The following is a 20,287-nucleotide window of genomic DNA, read 5'->3' on the forward strand; positions in this document are numbered from 1 at the left end:
TCTCTACTTCCACTCCCTGCTTCAAGAAAGTCCTTCTGTGGTATTTTCCCAGTCTCCGGGGCTAGGGAGTGGCATATCTTTTCACGCAGAGCTTAGAAGCAGGCTACATCGAACCCGTTCTCTGTTACTGCTGCGCGGTAGCGAATAGAATTTGTGTCTATAAGGTATTATTATTTTTAGGTGGCAGCAGAAGCGGAAGGTAAAGAATGGTCAGTTGAAACTTCTTCTGCCAGAAACTGGACTCCACCTCAGCCCAAGGTTGCTCTGTCCTCAGCTCACCGGTAGAGATCTCTTTATCTTGCACAGTGTGTGGTTGTTCTAAGGCTATTATGTTAACCATCTGAAGGTGCTTAGACTAATGATGGAGGTGAATACTGGAGAATGCACATGCCTATTACGGTTACCTGCAACATCACATCTAGGAGGGTGGGCCATGCTCTTACATTTTTGTACCTGTTACCGGGGAGATAGGAGAAAATAAATGGGGCTGATGTTAGTCTTTTAGAAGCTGACCAAGGTTCTTCATTTTATTTTTGATCATGTTCTTTCTCTCTTGCGTTGCACGTAGGAAGGCAGACCTCTTTTGTTTATTCAGCAAGAGTCTTTTTAACCTTTTAAAACAAGCATGGCAAAAAGGCAGGCAAAATAACATTAATAAGACTCCAGGTTGCAGGTCTACAGCACTTAGATCATTAATGTTCCTAGTCACCTAAAAATGGCTGGGTAAAAAAAGTAAGTTTTTTTCTTGATGCTGAAATTATAAGAGTGTCTGCACCAATAGTACTTCCAAGATGGGATGGGGGGGGGGGTGCATTCCACAAATGTGGTGAGATGTTTTCAGGATTATACCTTCTCTTAGCAAGGTTTGCTAATTTACATGCCACATTCACTTTCCTCCAGTGCTTGTTGATTTCAAGTGGTCCAATTACTATGGCATAATAATGTTTGATGTATGGTGGTTTTTTTTTTTTTTTTGCAGGAGCTCTGCTGGACAGCCCCAGAATACTGGTGCCCCTTCTGAAAAAGCCTTCGAAGATTGGTTAAATGATGATCTTGGCTCCTATCAAGGGTAAAAAATAAATAAATCACTTCTCCGTTAAATATAGGGCTCCTTCATTGCCAAATATGATTGCCCTCTTCCCTTTGGTGACCACCCCTGTCCTGGATGCTCTGCACAAAGCTCCTCTCCATTGAATTTTCCATAAGATGCTGAGGGAAAAGTACGCTTGCTTGACGGAGAACTCTTACAAAATCAGCACAAGTCTCTCTCACTCCCTCTAGCCCTCTGGAGAATAATAATAATAATAATAATAATAATAATAATAATAATAATAATAATAAAACAATGAAAGACGGGCCTTTCCTAAGTTGTTTGCCCATGACAGAGAACTTGTGAGGATTGAAGTGGAGACTTCAAATAATGGCTGTCTAGTTAGTAAAAAGGTAAAGGTAAAGGACCCCAACAGTTAAGACCAGTCACAGATGACTCTGGGGTTGCGGCGCTCAACTCGCTTTACAGGCCGCAGACAGTTTTTCCTGGTCATGTGGCCAGCATGACTAAGCCGCTTCTGGCACAACAGAGCACCGAAATCAGAGCAGCACACGGAGACGCCGTTTACCTTCCAGCTGGAGCGGTACCTATTTATCTACTTGTATTGTATTTTGATTATAAATGCCTTTTGCTCATTTTCATGTGTGTTTTGATTCAGGGGTCAAGAAAATCGTTATGTGGGGTTTGGGAACACAGTTACGCCTCCCAAAAAGGAAGATGACTTTCTCAATAATGCCATGTCCTCTTTGTATTCAGTAAGTAGCTGCTTTCCGTATGCATATGCTGATGTAAGATGCATTCTTATTCTTTCACTCTTCTGTCGCCACTAAGCAAGCCAAGGTTCCCCGTATGACATCATGTCTGAAATATCAATTATAAAAGTAGAGACGACAGAGCGCACTTTTAGACAGATTACTTCAGCACTTGGAGTATAATGCTAAGAAATGAATAACTGTGCATCATAGAAAACAACTTGACTAATGGTGTGCTTGATTGCTTATCGGAATGGTAATCAAATCAAAATGATAATTTATCCACTTGCTTTGCTTTCTTGCCACAATGCTGCTAGTGTTGATTTCGTTAATGTTTAGCTGTGCTAACCTTTCTTGCCTTCATGCTGGTATTTCTAGAAATACTACCCCAGCATTTTAAAATCAAGTAATTTGGGATTATTCTCCTTCGTTCTTTCTACCCTCTCAAAACATTCGTTTTAGCTACAGTGACAAACAGCTCACCAGTTCTTTTTTGAAATGGTTTTCAATGCATTTGAAAAGAGTACACTCTGAAATGTCAGTGGCCTCCTCTACCTGCATAAAGGCTTCACACAGGGAGAATGCAACTGGCAGGAGGCTTCCCGGGCAGGAGAGAAGCAGTAGGGAAAAGAGCTACTTGTTGTGGCTCCATTTTATAAAATCAACAGTGTCATTGTGTATGGTTAGTATAGAAAAGTAGTAGTAGAAGAAAACAAGAGGGTGGGAATCATGTTTTGTAGAAGTGAAGTTGCTTGAACTTGAAGCCATAGCTGCCAAGTTCTCCCTTTTTTTAAGGGAAATTCCCTTATGCTGAATAGGCTTCCTCGTGAGAAAAGGGAAAACTTGGCAGCTATGCTTGAAGCTAAGAGCTGGTGACTTTCCAAACTAAGGAAACTTTCCAAACTACGCTGACTCCCCTGAATTAAGGAAATAATATTTCCCTTATTTTGCCCCACCTCCCTACCTTCCTATAGTTAAGCCCATGGATCAAGGAAGGGTTGCACGTTTTTATTACGGCTTCCAGTTTTGGCCTTTGTGCAAGTTTGTGAGCTGTGCACTTTCAAACAAAGAGTCTGAACTTACTGGGTATTGGGGTAGTGTATATGACAAGGTGGATGAGTCTGTGCTGTTATGATGCAGAGCAAAGGTGGGGAACCTGAGGCATTCTAGACATTTGGACTCCAACTCCCATCAGCTCCATCCAATACAGTCTGTCATTAGGGATGGTGGGAGATGGAGGCGAACAATGCCCAGAGGTTCCCCACCCGTGATACAGAAAAGTTACTAGATTTTCTCTGCACTTGGTTGTTGAAAGAAACAATTTTTTTGTTTTACCTTGGTAAGAATGGAGCGGGCCTAACCATTCTCTGCTTCTTCTTTCAGGGGTGGAGTAGTTTTACTTCTGGAGCGAGCAAGATTGCTTCTGCAGCTAAAGAAGGCGTAAGTAAACACTACAGTCCAACAAATGAAGTTATCCAGCTTGCTCTATGTAATGGGGTTTCTCTTAGGAAGCTGACCTTTTACGGACGGAAACCTAAAAGTAACCAAACACCTGCAGTGATGGGCTCGGTTTGTTGCTTTCTCCATTCTGCTAAGGATGCCTTCAGATGCTCATTAACCACCCATTCACCTGATGACCATCTTCCCACATAAGTGCTTTTGAGGAATTGCTGTGTGGTGAAAGCTTTAAATGGCCATCCTAGCATGAGGTGACTGCTATCATCATGTGAGACATCATCAGGTCAACTGAATTCATCCTGAGAGAACTCAAAACTGCTGGGTTGTAAAATAATCTGCATTACAGGCTGCAAACAGTGCTGTCTGAAGAGGAGTTCAGACACCCCTCTCATCAGGTCAAACACTTTTAAAAGTCTTGCTGCACCATTCATACACCAATTCCTGCTTTCATCTAGCCCCACCTCATAGACCAGGCTGCTTCACCCTGCCGCATGGCAGAGGCAGCCTTGGCCGTCAACCAATATCCTGTCAAGAACACAAGAACCCTTCTGGTTCATTCTGTTTCCAGCACAGCCAGCCCGATGCCTTTGGAAGATCACAATCTGGGCATGAAGGGAACAGCCTTCCCTTAATTTGTCTCTCGCTCTGTGTGCGTGTTTTCATAGATTCTCATAACCAGAAGAATATTGCCTTTTGCAGTGGAGATTTGCTTTAGCTTTCAGGTCTAATAGCTGCTGTTACAGCTACTTTTGGTGGATTCAGCTAGTCTCATTAAAAAAATGAAAATAAACCATGCTAATCGATATTTATGAGAAATTACTTGTGGTGGAATTTTCAAAAAGGCATGTTTTGGAAACTGCATTGATGCTTTCAAGTGGTTGAGCATCTTGGCTGCCCTTGATATAGTCAATCTAATTTTTATCCAGTTTTTTCCATCTCACCTGCTTTTTACTTATGAGAGCAAGCTGGAAAAAGAGGAGCATAGTGCTCTACTTCTCCTTGGCTGGCCTGAGGCATTTCTGTACTGGCAAAGGAGAAGCTCTCCCTCCGCAATTGTTTTTGGAGGTGCAGACTTCCTTTCTAGTGGCAAAATGATTTTAGAAAACATTTCTCTGGTGATTGGGATCCTCAAAACCCACATGGCCATATCACACGTGGGCAGAACATAAGAGGATGTGTACACACAATAACCCTGAAGTGTGGAAAGTCAGTTGTTTTTCTGCTTATAGCTTAGAGCCGGGGGGTGGGGGACCAATGTTTGGGTAATGCTAGAAGTCTCCCATATTGAAGGATCCTAACAGAGCAAAGTTTTGAGATTAGTGGCTGTTAAAACTTCCTTAGAGCAGTAGGCGTTTTGTAAGATTTTGAGAAACATAAGAACATTATAATGTCAATAGGGGAAGACGTTAGATTGCTGCAGTAAAGCCACAGAAGAATCTTGTGGCACTGTAGTCCACATCATCAGTGTCTGTGCTTTGAATTGCTATGGGGAAAATAAAAGATTGAAACAAATCATTTTTCCTTCTATTAACAGGCTACCAAATTTGGATCTCAAGCAACTCAAAAGGTGATTTTCACAAGTCCTTCTGTTATGTGGTTAACCCAACGCTAAAAATCTTCACTGGTTCTCTTTTCCTCAGCAGTTTGAATTCTCTTGGATTGTTTACAATCTCCTGGATCTTCTCTGAGAAACTGCAAATTAGGTTCCACTGTCAGAGGTATTGTGATGAAAGCGTCATGTACTCTTAAGTTAGGAAGCAGATGAGGTATGTTTTGAAGCACACTAGAAAGCAAAGGTTGCACCTGTTGACTCATCAGACATTTACTTAGTGGTTTGCTGCCAAGTTGCAGAATATCTACAACTGGGTAGCAAGAATCTGCTCTGAAAACCTATAAAACCATCATCTTTCTACTTTGCATCATCAACTGTTGCTTTTAAAAAAACCCAAGACAGCGTACTGTTGCTATCAGGCATGTGTCCTTTCTTATTTTAATATAGAGAATGTTGTGTCATACATCTAAATTGAACAGGGGTTCTGTTAATTCTGCTTTCTACTTTGAATCAAATGGCTTATGCATATTTTACATTTTAGCCCATGGCTGCAGAATTTACTCCTTTGTCATGTCAAGCGTTTCGCCTGAGGGAGTGGCGGAAAGTAATTCATTAGAAGTAAATAAATCCACCGAGAGGAGAATTGTAGGTTACGCAGTGTATGTAATGTGGAAATGGATTACGGCTTCCTCAGGTAAAATTATGTAGCCTGCAGTTAGTGTTGCAGAATCTCAAATATTGCTTCTCTATTAAGCAATAGCCTCCAGACTTGAATTGCCTCCTAATCAATGCACAATTTGCATAGATCATAACTTGGGGCTGGTTGATTCTATGCTGGAGTCTGCCATAAAGTTGCAGCTGGGAGATGCTCAGATGATGGTGCTATTTATAGGAACTAAGGTGTTTACATGTGTGTAATACCCACACATGGGACGCGGGTGGCGCTGTGGTCTAAACCGCTGAGCCTAGGGCTTGCCGATCGGAAGGTCGGCGGTTCGAATCCCCGCGATGGGGTGAGCTCCCGTTGCTCGGTCCCTGCTCCTGCCCACCTAGCAGTTCGAAAGCGCATCAAAGTGCAAGTAGATAAATAGTTACCGCTCCGGCAGGAAGGTAAATAGTGTTTCCATGCGCTGCTATGGTTTCACCAGAAGCGGCTTAGTCATGCTGGCCACATGACCCAGAAAAACTGTCTGTGGACAAACGCCAGCTCCCTCAGCCTGTAAAGCGAGATGAGCCCCGACCCCAAAGTCGTTTGCGACTGGACTTAACTGTCATGGGTCCTTTACCTCTACCTTTTAATACCCACACAGAGAAGCTGGTTTATACAAACGATATCTGTGTGAGAGCATCTACAAGCTACAGGCTCAGTGGCAATCCTGCATGTTCCTGAGGTGCTTTCCTTGTTGGTGAAAGGAGCATGCTAATAGAAACCAGCTTCTATAAGAGCGTATTTGCACTAAAACAAACCTAAGCAGTTTGTAGAAAGACATTGGCTGCACTTATATCAAGTTACGCAAAGCAAAGGCTTGGGATTCTATGAGGACTATATCCTTGGGTGCATTCACATGCCCAGTGAAATTAATTCTTGTTTAACTGAAACCGTCTTGCAAGCTAAAATGGTGTGTCTTTCAAGGGAAAAGTCAATCAATATTCCTGGCAGATATTGGCAGAACACAAGGACTGCAGATATTTCCCCCTTGGGTAAAATATATTTACAAAGTTTGATATTGTCTTGAATTTCCTTTCCTGCCTTCTTACAGGAGACATAGATCCTTATTTAAACCTTGTTGAATGTCACATTAGTATCAACATGCATATTTATTCAAAACACTATACTGGAGTTAACTTACCAGCCCTACTGACAAGCCATCTCACTGCTGCCTTCTCAGTCGGTACATGATGGCAAATTTTCCCAATTAACAATTGGAGCTATTGCTTCCTAGCTTGTGCTCTCAGCCCTGACTATATAATTTTATTTTATTTTATTTTATTTTTGACAATTTAGTTCGGCATGGTAATAAAGAGACTAAACATTTTGTTTGTCGTTAAGGCGCTGATGTTGGGATAAATATCATGCTTTCTTTCCGGGAACAAAAGACTACATTAGATTTTTTGCTAAAAGCTGCTTCTTCTACCTCCTTTGCTCTCTTCTCTTGTGCTGCCTGGTGTAAAGTTTTGGGGCCAGAAACAGCAGGCAGATCCGGTAAAGCCCTCCCCTCAATTCTCATGCATGGGTGCTTTGTTTCTGTGCTGAGTTTGTACATTTTGCTGCTAGCTGTCTTTTATAATTTCACTTTAACCCCCCCCCCCCACTTTGAAATCAAGTCATTTTTGTTGAACGGTGTTGTCTGCATCTTTCTGTAATGTCTCCTTCAGCTTGTTTTAAAATAGGCTGCATCAAGCAAGAGTCCTAAGTATATACTATTCCAATCCATACTATTTTGTAAATGTTGGATGTCAAAGGCTCGCTCAACGTGTGGGTTTATGGGATGAGCACTCAGGACTGAGGTGTATCCAGAACTATTTGCATTAGGGAAGTATTTGGAAATGAGGTTAGCAATAGATGTTACTCTGAAGGCTTTGTTAATGAGGAAAAGGGTGTTCAGTCACAGATCTGTCAAACCTCTGTGCTTTGTCTCTTTCACAGGGTTAACAATTCCGTCAGCTGCATATTGTCATGAGAATAAGTGGTCCATATTCTGTGAATTGAACAAGATGCTGGCCCTCATAATAAACAAGGGCATTGACTAGACAGACTTACTTTAGGTTGTGAACTTCCGTACTATCCTCTTAGCATCAACAGGCATGGTAACAGATAAAGAAGATGCCAGCCATGTTAGTCCAATACAGTCGTACCTCGGGTTACGAACAACCCGGGTTACGAACTTCACAAACTCGGAAGTATTTTCGCCGCGTGTGCAGAAGCACCATGCGCGCCTTTGCGCATGCGCAAAGCGCAAAAATAGTGAAAATAGCGCTTTGCGCATGCGCAAAACGGCGGTTCGGGCCCTTTTCGGGTTACGAACTTTTCGGGTTACGAACTGCGACCCGGAACGGATTGCGTTCGTAACCCGAGGTACCACTGTACCTTAATTGTTATTATTTCTTGTTTAACATGGTGACAGATTAGATGGGGAGACTGTGGTATTAGGCAAGAAGATGAGCAGGGATTTCCCCCAAGCTTTTCAACTTAATCACACATAAATTAAAAAAATTGAAAAGAAGAGTTCAGTCACTCATCCCACTCTTAACCCATAACGCATGTAACTCTGCAGAGTAAGACAGGATTCAGGAGGAGAAGTACAACTATGTTCCTCCATAATACTTTGCTTCCAAGAAGAAATAGCAGCAAGAAATAACATTATTCAGGGAAAGAACTGAAGGATGAGTAGAATGTTCTTGGTCTAAAGCAGGCACCCCCAAAGTCGGCACTCCATCTGTTTTTGGGACTACAACTCCCATCATCCCTAGCTAACAGGACCAGTGGTCATGGATGATGGGAACTGTAGTCCCAAAACAGCTGGAGGGCCGAGTTTGGGGGTGCCTGGTCTAAAGGGACTATGGGTCATCTCTTCCAGTCTATATTCCCCAAAGCAGCTACTGTAGGGTCAACTTGGGCAGTCTAGATCTGAGTGTTATAAACATAATGTTACCGGTTCACAAGTGTATACCTTCTCTTTTTAACCTCTAACCAATAATTCATTCTCTCCCTCCCCCAATTAACGGGGAACAATTTCACACCGTTTTGTATTTCTAGTCGTAACACTTTATAGGGCAAAGGAAGTGCACCCCCAGACTAACAGGCCACAGCTGAGGCACCAGAGTACAAAATCACACAAGGTTTTCCAGTTGTGTTTCACTTCTAGTTTAAAAGCCTTCTGCATCTCTTTCCTAGGTAGTGGCCTGTTTTTTTCTGCAAGTATGTTTGTGCATCTTGGCAAAGAGCATGAAAGTTAGGCTGTGGAATTGGGAAGAGCAGGTCTTCTGTTACTCGGCCACAGGAAATCTTCCCATGTGGGCTTGCCGTTGCTTGCGTAACTTCAGAGTATGTTCTGTGAAATGATTGCATTTCTCTTTCCAAAAGAACTTGCTGGCTTCATGTTACTCTAGTGCAGTGATTGTGATCACCCAGTAGTTTCAGTGTGGTTAGCTCCCATGCCGCTCTAATAATTTTACGCTAATGCCTACATGATGTGACCAAACCACTTGAGTGGAGTTTTCTTGCGTGTTGCTGGAGCAGCATGGGAACTGACCTCTCTGCAGTGGCAGCAAGTCTACCCCTAAAGTAACCTTTGGTTTCGCAAGGATATTTTCTTTTGGTCTGTTGGGACTTGCTTAAAAGAACCAGTTCGAGGATACTGAAACAGCCCTGTACATCTCAGTGTATTTTCCCGTCTCTTTGTGACTACGCATTGTGTGCTTAAAGCTCACTCTGTCGCTTGTACCAGGCAAAGCTCAGGGCTCCTCTGTCCTGCTTTTGTCTTTTTTTTCTTTCTTCCTTCATTTTCTTTGAAAGTCTAGTGGCTACTTTCCGTGGCAATACATGTTAGATGTTTCCTATGAAGAAAAGTGTAACTGACTTTTGTGTTTGTTTTACTTTTAACTAGGCTTCAGAGTTAGGTCAGAGTATAAATGAAAATGTCCTCAAACCTGCACAGGAGAAGGTAACTTTGGAAATGAGTACATTGGTAATGGGAATTGAATACCATTTTCCTTCTTACGCACATGAGCTTCTCCAGTGGCAGTACAATTCCTCCCCGATGTAGTCTAAAAAACACTTCCCTGTTGGTGTTATCAAAACCAGGTTCTGGCATTATACTTCAGGAGATTTGCAGCCAAAGATATGAGAGTCCAGTTCAAAAGGATGCAACATTGATATTATCCCCTCATCCTTCTCGGCTCTTTAATTCATCTGTCTCAAACGCTTTGTTTATTTATTATCGTAATAGCCTGCCCTTCCTCCAAGGAGCTCAGGGTAGCTTACGTGATTCATCCTCACAACAACCCTGTGAGGTAAGGTATTTTAAGGGGAAAATGGCAGGTCTAATGTCCACCCCAGTGAGTTTCCTGGCCAAGTCAAGACTTGAACCTGGGTCTTCCTGTTCCTAGTCATCCACACACCAGCACTCTTTGGCCAGATCACACCACTCCTGCCAACATGCTACTGCCCATGGCCCTCTTTGAAGGGTTCCCCAAGATCCAGCTAGTTTATTTATTTTTGATAACATTTTTTTGATTTTCCAAAAATGACGAAAAAATATAACGGCAGATAACAACAGTACATGATTTTAAAAAAAATATCATAAGTAAAATTTTAAACCATTATCTTGCTTGACTTCCCTCCACTCCCCCTCTTGGTTATGCCGTAGATAAATAATATGGGGCATTACTGAGAAATTTCCCCCAATGCCTGACATAATAGAGACTCGGAACACGTTTGAACACTTAATTGAATACCCTAACATGGGCACTAGCACATGTTACTGGGGAATCTAATCCCTGAGGCTGGGGCCGCTGCTGAAAAGCCCCTCTGCAAACTGCTCACATTTCCCAGAGATCACAGGTGAGCCGAATACTGAAAAGGAGCCTATGTTAATATTTCAGGGCATGCAGAGAAGGCTTTCCCAATCTGGTGTTTAGGATGTTGTGGAACTGCAACTCCTGCCATCCCTGATCTTTGCCCATGCTAGATAGCCCAAAACATCTGGAGGGATATGAGGCCGGGAAAGGTGGTGTAGAGGGAGATTTTTAAAAAAATAAATTAATTTTTATACAACATAAATCCACCACAACTCAAATAAATGAATCCACCACCATTAGACATAAACATAACATAAAATATAACAAACGACAAAAAAAAGACTTTATCCTGTACATGATCTTGTTTACTTCTTATGAACTGTTTCCTTTATGAGTTGTTGTTATGATTTTTCAGATTATGACTTTTAAAAAAACAAACCACAAAGTCTCCTGCAGACATTAATCGAAACAAGTCAAGGTGTGGATGCAGAGAGAGATATTATTGGAATCATGTTGTTGCATAATTCCATTTTGATCAAGTTTTGGTTGTTCCCATGAATATGATTCCCGGGTTCACTTCAGTTGGGTGTTTCAGCTTTCTGAATTTCAGACTCTGCAGTGTGATTTTTATAGTCTCTTTTATTAATAACAACCTGTCAGGTTATGTCCATTTTGCAGACAGGGAAGTAGGGCTAAAGTAAATAAAATGCAAAAGCTTATGCAACGAGCGCAGAATTGAACTCAGAACCCTGGTGGTATTCTGGCTTGTTGAACCCTAAGATTATTCACTTTTGCTCTAGGCCAGTGGTTCCCAATTAGCTAAGTACTGCAGACCCCCTGTTTTTCAAAAGCCAAGCCATGCACCCCCTACTTTTGAAAATGTTGGTATCTCTGTGGCAGTTTTGGTTATGTGAATGGTGCCACTATACCCTCCCACATGTCCCAGTGCAAAACTTTGGGGCCATGCTCCTGCATGAGTCTTGTAACCTGTGCGAGAGCACGGTGTCAAAAAATGCATAGTTTTGGGGCACCATGATCTCGGGTGAGAATGAGGGACTTTTTCAGTTCCTGGTCCGTCAATGGCAACGGTGTCCTCTAAAGACACAACATTGCTAAATTAAAGGTAGAATAATTAAGTTTTGAGGATTATGATCTGTACTGCATCAATTGCAAACTTTTAAACTGAGTTAGATATTATTTTAGGTGTCATCAGACACCTTAGGAGGGGCTATGAATAACGTGTAAAGTTCTAAATAAGGAATGCATTTATGGTATTAAAAAATAATATGATTATACTTTGTAAAAATTGCCTCACTTTTTAAAGTAAGTGCTCATGTCATTGGTTTCTTGATTGGTTAGTATGCTGCACCCAAAGCCTTTGTGTCCCCCAAGGAAGATTAATTCCAGACTTCTTAGCAGATAACCTTTTAAAAGTAGCAAAATCTCCTGGCCGCATTGTCTGTGGAATGAAAGATTTGTGTTTACTTTTGGTGCAAGTAGCCTTTCTCTCAGGTAGTTGTGGCATCATTTTGTTCTGCGCCTAACTTTGGACATCTTGATTCATGTAGGTAAAAGATGGAAAAATTATGGATGATGTTTCCCAGGGAGTCTCGCATTTGGCTTCCAAGGTATGATGTGGCCTTCCTAGTGGATAGGAGGCCAGGATTTAAGCCAGTCTCCATATTCCTTAGGCATGTTGTGCTCCAGCGCTAGAAGCAATTTCTCCTGCAGCAACGCAGCATTGACAAACAGCTGTCTATTCTGTTGTTGTTGTTGTTGTTGTTTTTATTTAGGCCCAAGTCACACGTGTCACTGAAGGTGATTGGATTGCATCTGTTTTGCATGGAAATCAGTTTGACTATGACCTCACATGCAGGGAGCCGGCATTTATGCTGTGACTGAACAAATCATTGAATGTTACAGCAAAGCGTGAACCAGGCTCATGTGTGAAAACTGACTCCCTCAATATCTAGTAAAGGGTATTTCATAAATGGTACGTGTAGCATTGATGTGACAAAAAAAACACTTTCCCGTGAGCTCACAAGATGCATTTCTAAAACAAATTCTCTTCTTCATTATGAAACGTAGCAATGGGTGGGCCAATGAGCAGCCATAAAGTTTGCAAAGGAATATGGAAACAGCTTAAATTGAATACAAAGACTTCTCAATTTTGCTAATATATGTGCCTTCTCCCTTTCTTCTGTTCTTGCTGCCAATGTTTAATAAAACTGGTAAGTGCTGATGCTTCCTAGTTTTAACTATTTTTCTCTTGAATGCTTTGATTTTAAAATTGCTCTGATGCTTTTTAAAGAAAAGCAGTGTGTAAATTTCCTGGGAAAGATGTATAGTGTTAGTACTTTTTGTAACTCTGCTATCAGTGGTGAGCTCACCTTTCAAGAACATGCTGTGTTCGTCCCTTATATGAAAGGTTCCCAAACTCTGCCCCATGGCCTGCAAGCTTCACTCAGGTGGTCCCCAGGATTTGTGGTTGAAGATGAGAGACGGCACATCCATTGGATAAGGCATTTATATTGGCTTCTAATTACATTTGTTTGCTTCTTTTATGGTGTTACAAATTGGAATTCAAATTGTAATACAATGAAATGCAGTACTGTATATAATAAAGAAAAGAAATCGAAATCAAATTAGAATCCACGCAACATCTACTGCACTGCATTAAAATAGTTGCAGCGGGCAGAAAAATCATTAAGTGGCAGCTTTCAGGTTCTTCATCTGAGCCTATCAGCTAATCTTAACATTTTAAGGCTCGGCCTACTTTGCTAAGAATCTGGTCCCTTTGACTCAGTGGCTCAAAGCGGAGTGTCTTCTAGTTAGGTCCACTTTCAGAGGCAGGTGATTAAGCTGGTTCTGCTGCTCTTCCGCCACGCCAACTCCCCAAAATGATGTATTTGTAATCTTCCTTTGTGTCTTCCATTTGCCCCCATCTCTATTTCACAGGTCCAGGGAGCAGGTAGTAAGGGATGGCGAGATGTTACCACTTTCTTTTCTGGAAAATCAGATGAGTCTTCTGAAAGGTACCCCTATTTTGTGTATTTGTGTTAGATGTGTACTCTCCAGGCTTCCATGTCTCACATATCTGTTTTGATTGGCAACTGCCGTGACCAAAGAACACGGACATGGTTGCATTCCATTTTTAAAAAAACAATAATCTTTCTAGAATCCAGTGGGTGTAAAACTCTTTTATTAGACCTACTGTATATTCCTGCGTATAAGACTACTTTTTAACCCAGGGAAATCTTCTTAAAAGTCGGGGGTCGTCTTATACACCGGGTCATATTTCTTATACGGCGAGTATATCCCAAACTCTATATTTTAACTGGAAAAGTTGGGGGTCGTCTTATATGCCCAGTCGTCTTATACGCCGGAATATACAGGTCCCTTATTCATTTTCTTCTGACCTTTTCCAAATGTTTACAGCATTTTAAACATGAACACAACTTCAAACAGCTGGCACCTTTTCTCCCAAAACCATTATGTTCAAATATGCTTGCTTTTGGTCTCACACCATTCTTAAAAACTTAAGAGAATTAAAAATTGAGAGGTTGAGAAAACCTGTTTTGTATGCTGCTCTGTTTTATTTGTGAAATACAGTGGTACCTCGGTTTATGAACACAATTGGTTCCGGAAGTCTGTTCATAAACTGAAGCGTTCATAAACTGAAGCGAACTTTCCCATTGAAAGTAATGGAAAGTGGATTAATCCGTTCCAGACAGTCCGCGGAGTACTTAAACTGAAGCGTTCATAAACTGAAGCGAACTTTCCCATTGAGAGTAATGGAAAGTGGATTAATCCGTTCCAGACGGGTCCGCGGAGTACTTAAACTGAAGCGTTCATAAACTGAAGCATGGGTGTAATTGGTTCCGGAAGTCTGTTCGTAAACTGAAGCGTTCATAAACTGAAGAGAACTTTCCCATTGAAAGTAATGGAAAATGAATTAATCCGTTCCAGATGGGTCCGCGGCATTCATAAACCGAAAATTCATAAACCGAGGTTCCACTGTATACATTTGTTCTGTTTTTAATCTAGTATTTAGGAGATGTTATTGAATGTAATTGTTGTAGCTTTATGTAAACCACTCAAGAGATTTTTATTACATGAAATAGCATGCACATTTTATTTTTAAATAAACCAGACAACTCATGATATCCCTCTCCTAAACTTCACCACTGCTGTCTATAGGGTATTTTCATCCCATCCCATCATGGATGGCATAGTGTTGCCTCCCTGCAATATTTACATTGCAATGACTCCAGAGTTGGCTTTAGCTGGGGATATGGTGGAGCCTACACAAAAGCACACACAGCTACTTTTTTGTGCTTTCGCTTCTAAGGTGGAGATGGAATAGTGTAGCAAAGGCACTTCCAACAGGTAGATCATCATCATCCCACCAAAGAAAGAAGCTCAGCCTAAGAAAATCTCAACATTGTATCCCTGCAGCCCTAAAAAAAAAGCTCAACAACTTTGACCTAAACCCCTAAAAAACAGGGCTTTCCTTACTAAAAAAAGCTCAACAACTTTAACGTGAACCCCCCAAAAGAGGGTAGATCTCTGCCAGTTTTTAACTCTATGAGTAGATCGCAGTCTCTTGGGAGTTAGCCACCCCTGGTGTAGCGTAACAGCAGATCAAGATGTGAGACTGAACACGATAGAAGCCCTTTCTGATCCATCCTGTGCTGAAATGAACTAGTCTTCTGATCTCCTGTGTTTTCTTCCTTGAAAGGCCGCCAGAGGGTGACAGCTACCAGAACAACAGTGGCGAAGGCTACCAGAACAATGCAGTGGATCAAAGCTTTTGGGAGACCTTTGGCAATTCGGATCCGCCCAAAACCCACAAGTCCCCGAGCAGCGACAGCTGGACGTACGTGGACAATTCTACCGAGAAGAAGAGCTCTGATAGCTGGGATGTCTGGGGGTCGGGGACAGTCTCTAATAACAAGAACAGTAACAGTGACAGCTGGGAAAACTGGGAGACCAACTGGGAGAATGCAGCCGGGGAGGGCAAAACCAAAACGACCCCTAAGAAGACGACAAAAGAATCATCTTCAGCGGCTGAAGAAGGCTGGGATAACCAGAACTGGTAGGACTTGCATCCCTGCCCATCATGGCAGAGGGGAAAGTCATACTTCTGATGGAAAGGTTTCCCATGTAACTGGATTAACGTCCTTGTCATTTCTGGGCCTGTTTAAACCTCATGCTTACTGTTCCATTCTCTTTCCACTCCTGTTTACAACTACTACTACTATAAAAAAAAGACATTGGTTTGTAGATCCTTGTAATTACCGTATGAAGACGTGTTTCTCCCATGGAAATGAACTTGTTCATTCTTAGATATATTCTCACCATGCTGCTGTTGTATGCGGAGCATGCCGACTTCCTAAAGCGAGAGCCTGGAGGAAGTAAGTCCATGCAAGTATACTTTCATAGCACAGTGCTGCATGTGTAGTCTTGCGAGATTGCCCAGCTTCTCATTGGAATTTCGGGTGAAGTTCTGGAGAACTTCTGGATAAGATGAGTATCTTCAACTGATTGCAGATTACTGAACAAGATTACAGATTAGTGGACTGAGACTGAAGTTGACGGGGTGGGTTTGAAACAATATGAAATGGTAATTAAGATGCTCTTGAAGCAGTTTTTAGGTTTATCAGGGTGTGAAATGAAAAACAATAACTATTTACCTTATTCACCTAAATCTCGTATGCCGCAGAAGAAACAAGGTTTGAGCTTCTTCCGTATGAACTCTTGGAGAGTCGAGAGCAAGACACTTCCTTTTCCTGCCCTTGGTAGTTTCCATTTCTTTTTAAAAATTAAATGAAAAATGTCACATTGTTTTTGTTCCCTCGAAGGTTCCATTCATCCAGAAATGACAAAGTGTTTGGAAGGATTAGACAAGATAGTTGAACAGAACTCATGAATGACAGAAGCAAATTTCTTGAGCGACCGAACATGAATTTGGTACTTTGACTGCATTTATAGATAAAATCAGTATATAAGATTCCAAAATAGATCCCTCTCCCTCCCCCCAAACAAACAAACCAGCCAGAAGGAAGCTAATCAAGAGGGGTCAAAACAAAATAAAAAACTTCCTTCCAGCAGCACCTTAGAGACCAACTAAGTTTGTCATCGGTATGAGCTTTCGTGTGCATGCACACTTCTGTATCTGAAGAAGTGTGCATGCACACAAAAGCTCATACCAATGACAAACTTAGTTGGTCTCTAAGGTGCTGCTAGAATGAAGTTTTTTATTTTGTTTCAACTATGTCAGACCAACACAGCTACCTACCTGTAACAAGAGGGGTCAGGTTGTAAGTTTTGTCATGTTGGCTTCTTTGCATGACGTTTGAGAAGAATTCAGGTATTTCTTTCTACAGCTCTTACGTATGTTATTGATGCTTGTGGTCAATAGATCTCCTTTTGTTATCTGTCTCCCTTTGTAATGTGTTACAGCATAGCATGACTGCTAATGTTGTGAGAAGCTACTGGAAAACTTGGGATCATGGTGTAATTGGTTGAATTCCAATGTGGATACCAGAATCGCAGGAGAGTGGGGTGGGGGGCTCCTCTCATACCAGTGAGTGTAGGAAATTTTGCTTGAAAGCCTACACTTCAAATGTTTGAATCTCTGCCCAAGAACACCTTTGCATTGGCAGGTGGATGGGGGTTCCGTGGAGCTGAGCCTGGTCTTCCGATAAGCTTTTGCACAGACTTAAACCTCCAGAAGTCAGCTAAGGTCTGCTGTATATAACTGTCCACACACACACACAGTGAATTTACCCACTAAGTATTAATAGTTTCCTAGGATTTTTGTGTATTGTTCGGTATGTCAGTATCTACTTTGTAAAGAAATAATGACCTTGTTGGCTTGTTCTGCTGTACTTAATCACTAGCCTTTCAAGCTGCCAACTGAAAAGTTCTTTGAGTATTTTCATTATTTCTGCTCCGCCATCCTCTGCTCTCAACAGTTTAGTGCCCTTTCAGTGAGTCTGTGATGACCGTGGTTCTTTCCTGTGCCAGGCAGACTCCTGTGTCCTATTCTGAGATCTCTGACCATGTATAACGGCTCCTTTAAAAAAAGGAAAAAGTCAGTGAGAGTTAACGCCTTTCCTTAGTGTTGGTTCTGACATTTTTTGTAAACACCTTAACCCCTTGAGTGGTATTTTTTTACTCCCCTCCCTGTTCTAAAGATAACATCATGGGAACTTAATTGCATGTTCAACATGTAGTAGCTGGCGTAAATTTATACCTGACCCTTTTTATCTGCTCTCTTTAGTACATGTTTACTGCCCAAGTCTCAAAGCCAATGCATGTGCTCTGCATTGATCTGCTGTGCCCATGATTTGGTAGTAAACCTTTTGATCTAAGCATCACAGTAACAGGGATGGGAAAATGTAGTTTGAGCTCACTGCTGACATAGTCGACCTGAATTAATATTAACCCCTCTGCATCATCTTGAATTGCTCTTATTTTCTGCCACTTCCCAATATATTCATACGTTCCTAGTCTGTATGAACAAATGAATGTTATATTTGTTAATAATAATAATACATTTCTCTTGTTCTCACCGTTTTATCCAAACCTAGCAAATTTTTCTCGGCTCTTATAATACTTTGTCATTTCAGATGTATCTACCCTTCGAGATCAACACTTCATCAGTCACATTCTGAAATGCACCATAGGTGGTACTGACATCTTAGTAAAGCAATGCACAGGAAAGGTTTTGATGTCCGAGCTCAAGGTGCCCTATTTATTCTTCCGAAATCATGATCAATTCTTACAGAGAAGGGTAGCATGCAGTTGCTAGGGAAAGGACGTAGCCGCTTTTAATTCACCTTTAGTCACAAACTCAGCATGGCTGTAATCTGTTGTAGCACTTGACTGATTACCTGTGGCAGGAAATCTATTTTAAATCAAAACTTTTGTTTTTAAATGTCATTGATGCCTAGCATGTATGCATGAGCCAGTGGGCTTGGAAATATGCTTTTAAGCTAATGAGTTTGACCACAAATCTGGCCTAGGCAATCATACAGGTTAATGAAAGGGTATGATACTCCAGTGAGCAAAAAATTAAATTGGCAGACTGACTGCAGCATTGAATATAGGCCTTCTCGCCTGTTGTGTTACACCCTTCTTTTTGAAAAGGTTGATTCCCCCACCCTCAGCTCACTTTTCTGACTGAACTACCTTTCAAACCTCTCTATACTGCAGGTTGAAAGATGTGTGCAGAAACAGCACAGCCATTGCTTATTTTACAAAAAGCTTAATTGCATTATAAGAAATCAGTTTTTAAAAAGCCATTCAATGCAAATGTGGGTGGGAATCAGAGGGTTACTTCCATGCTATGCTTCCTTTCAGCATGTGCTGCTTATTTAGCTTTTGGGGAGGGGGTGTTGATGAGAATTTAAAGGCTTTTTTCAGGGAGAAGAAGAAACAACACCCTTCGATGCTGATCTACCCCAAACCCTAAAAACCACATGGTGTCTCTCAAGCAAGAATGATGCAGTTGCAAATGGGTTGCTGTTTTTTTTATTTTAAAAAATGTGTGAGGAAGCACTCTAGGGGGATACCTGTCCTGCATGCCTATTCCTAAGAAGCTGAAACGGGAGAACTAGAAATAACCCCAGCTTTATGATTTCTGTTTAATACAGTGCTTGGCAATAGGAGATAAACCCATGGTTCAGCATCATTTAAGTGGTGTGGGCTGGGCTGGCTACATGAATGGAACCAAGTCTCTAGACTACTCACCTGTCCTAAATGGCACATGAGCTTCTCTAACCTGCCTTTTCTTTCTGAATTGAAGTCCAGCCACCTCTGTGCTGACTTCTTATAGTGCCAATTCAGATGCTGCATTCCTGCACTGCGCAAGTGCTTTGGAAGACATGATTTGGAGTGGGAAATACACAAAACTTGTGCGAACGTGGGTACTAGACTCCATTGTCTGGCTATAGGGATTTAACTAATAATATGAGGGTTTGGCACTCTGTTCTAACTTTTTCCGAAATCAGCTGTCTGTAAGATGGAACAATTGAGCAAGCCATGTGGGGTACAAAAAGCCCTTCTGCATGTCAGTAGGGCAACGCCCCAACAAAATTGCCAGGTTCATCTTGGGGACAATAAAGAGCCATTTGTAAAGGGCGTTTTTAATCACACAACCAGGTGTCTGTAGTGCTGGGGTTCACGATTTAAGACCTCTTTCTGTACAGTCTTGCTGGGATCTCTTCATATTCTCCAAGAATCTAGCACCTCCCACCCTCGTCTAACATTCCATAGGTAGAAATTTCTTATGTATTGGTGTAGTAATTTGTGCAATAACTTAAAACTGTGAGGTGAAGCCTCTCTGTACACTTGACTTAAATGGGACAGAAATAAAGTACCTTTGGAGGATTCTGCCCAAAGCTTTTGAGTACAGAAGGGATGGCTTTGAGAGACGTGTCTGGGATTCTTAACCTTCCTTTGCATTCTAGGTTGGAATGACTGGTCTTTGGGTCTCTGTTTAAGAGAGGCGGGAGGTTGTGGGACATGAGGAGCCGTTCAGTTTTCCTGCTGTGTATTTGTGAAGTTCACAGGACCTGTGAGCACTATTCCTTGTTCTGTAAAGTGGTACTGAACTTGAACCTACAGTGTCATCTTAAAAGCAAAATAAAACAATAAAGCAAGAGAAATGGAACAAAGCAGTTCACGTTGCCTGAAGACTGGCTTTGCTTTAGAAATAAAGACAAAAATGATACCTGTTGTCATGATGATGATGATGATAATTTTATTATTTATATGCTGCCCATCTGACTGGGTTGATTGAACCATCAGCCCTATGGAAGCTCTGTCGCCATCCTGTCTCTTATTTTAAAACGAAATTGCTCAAACACTGTGTTGCTGGGACTTGAGTGTTACTTATTTCTATTACATTGCATATATATTCTACCTTTCCTCCAAGGAGCTCAA

At 41.6% G+C, this 20,287-nt stretch overlaps 1 protein-coding gene across 5 annotated transcripts in view; it reads left to right on the plus strand.

The window, feature by feature from the left end:
* The window catches only part of ARFGAP1 (ARF GTPase activating protein 1), a 34,845-nt gene extending 14,770 nt beyond the window's left edge, over positions 1-20,075 (plus strand). For 2 of the 5 annotated variants that reach the window (XM_060277344.2, XM_060277345.2), the window contains exons 5-13: positions 181-281; positions 980-1,069; positions 1,710-1,806; positions 3,187-3,243; positions 4,796-4,828; positions 9,421-9,477; positions 11,902-11,961; positions 13,292-13,368; positions 15,075-20,075. In XM_060277344.2, the coding sequence (XP_060133327.1) occupies positions 181-281; positions 980-1,069; positions 1,710-1,806; positions 3,187-3,243; positions 4,796-4,828; positions 9,421-9,477; positions 11,902-11,961; positions 13,292-13,368; positions 15,075-15,435 (933 nt within the window). In that variant the 3' untranslated portion in view covers positions 15,436-20,075. The remainder of the gene's footprint in view (positions 1-180; positions 282-979; positions 1,070-1,709; positions 1,807-3,186; positions 3,244-4,795; positions 4,829-9,420; positions 9,478-11,901; positions 11,962-13,291; positions 13,369-15,074) is intronic. The other 3 variants (XM_060277346.2, XM_088674727.1, XM_088674728.1) reach the window with 2 other exon arrangements.
* Positions 20,076-20,287: the final 212 nt, after the last annotated feature.

This window comes from Zootoca vivipara, chromosome 7 (assembly GCF_965207765.1).
Source record: "Zootoca vivipara chromosome 7, rZooViv2.hap1.1, whole genome shotgun sequence".
Lineage (NCBI taxonomy): Eukaryota > Metazoa > Chordata > Lepidosauria > Squamata > Lacertidae > Zootoca > Zootoca vivipara.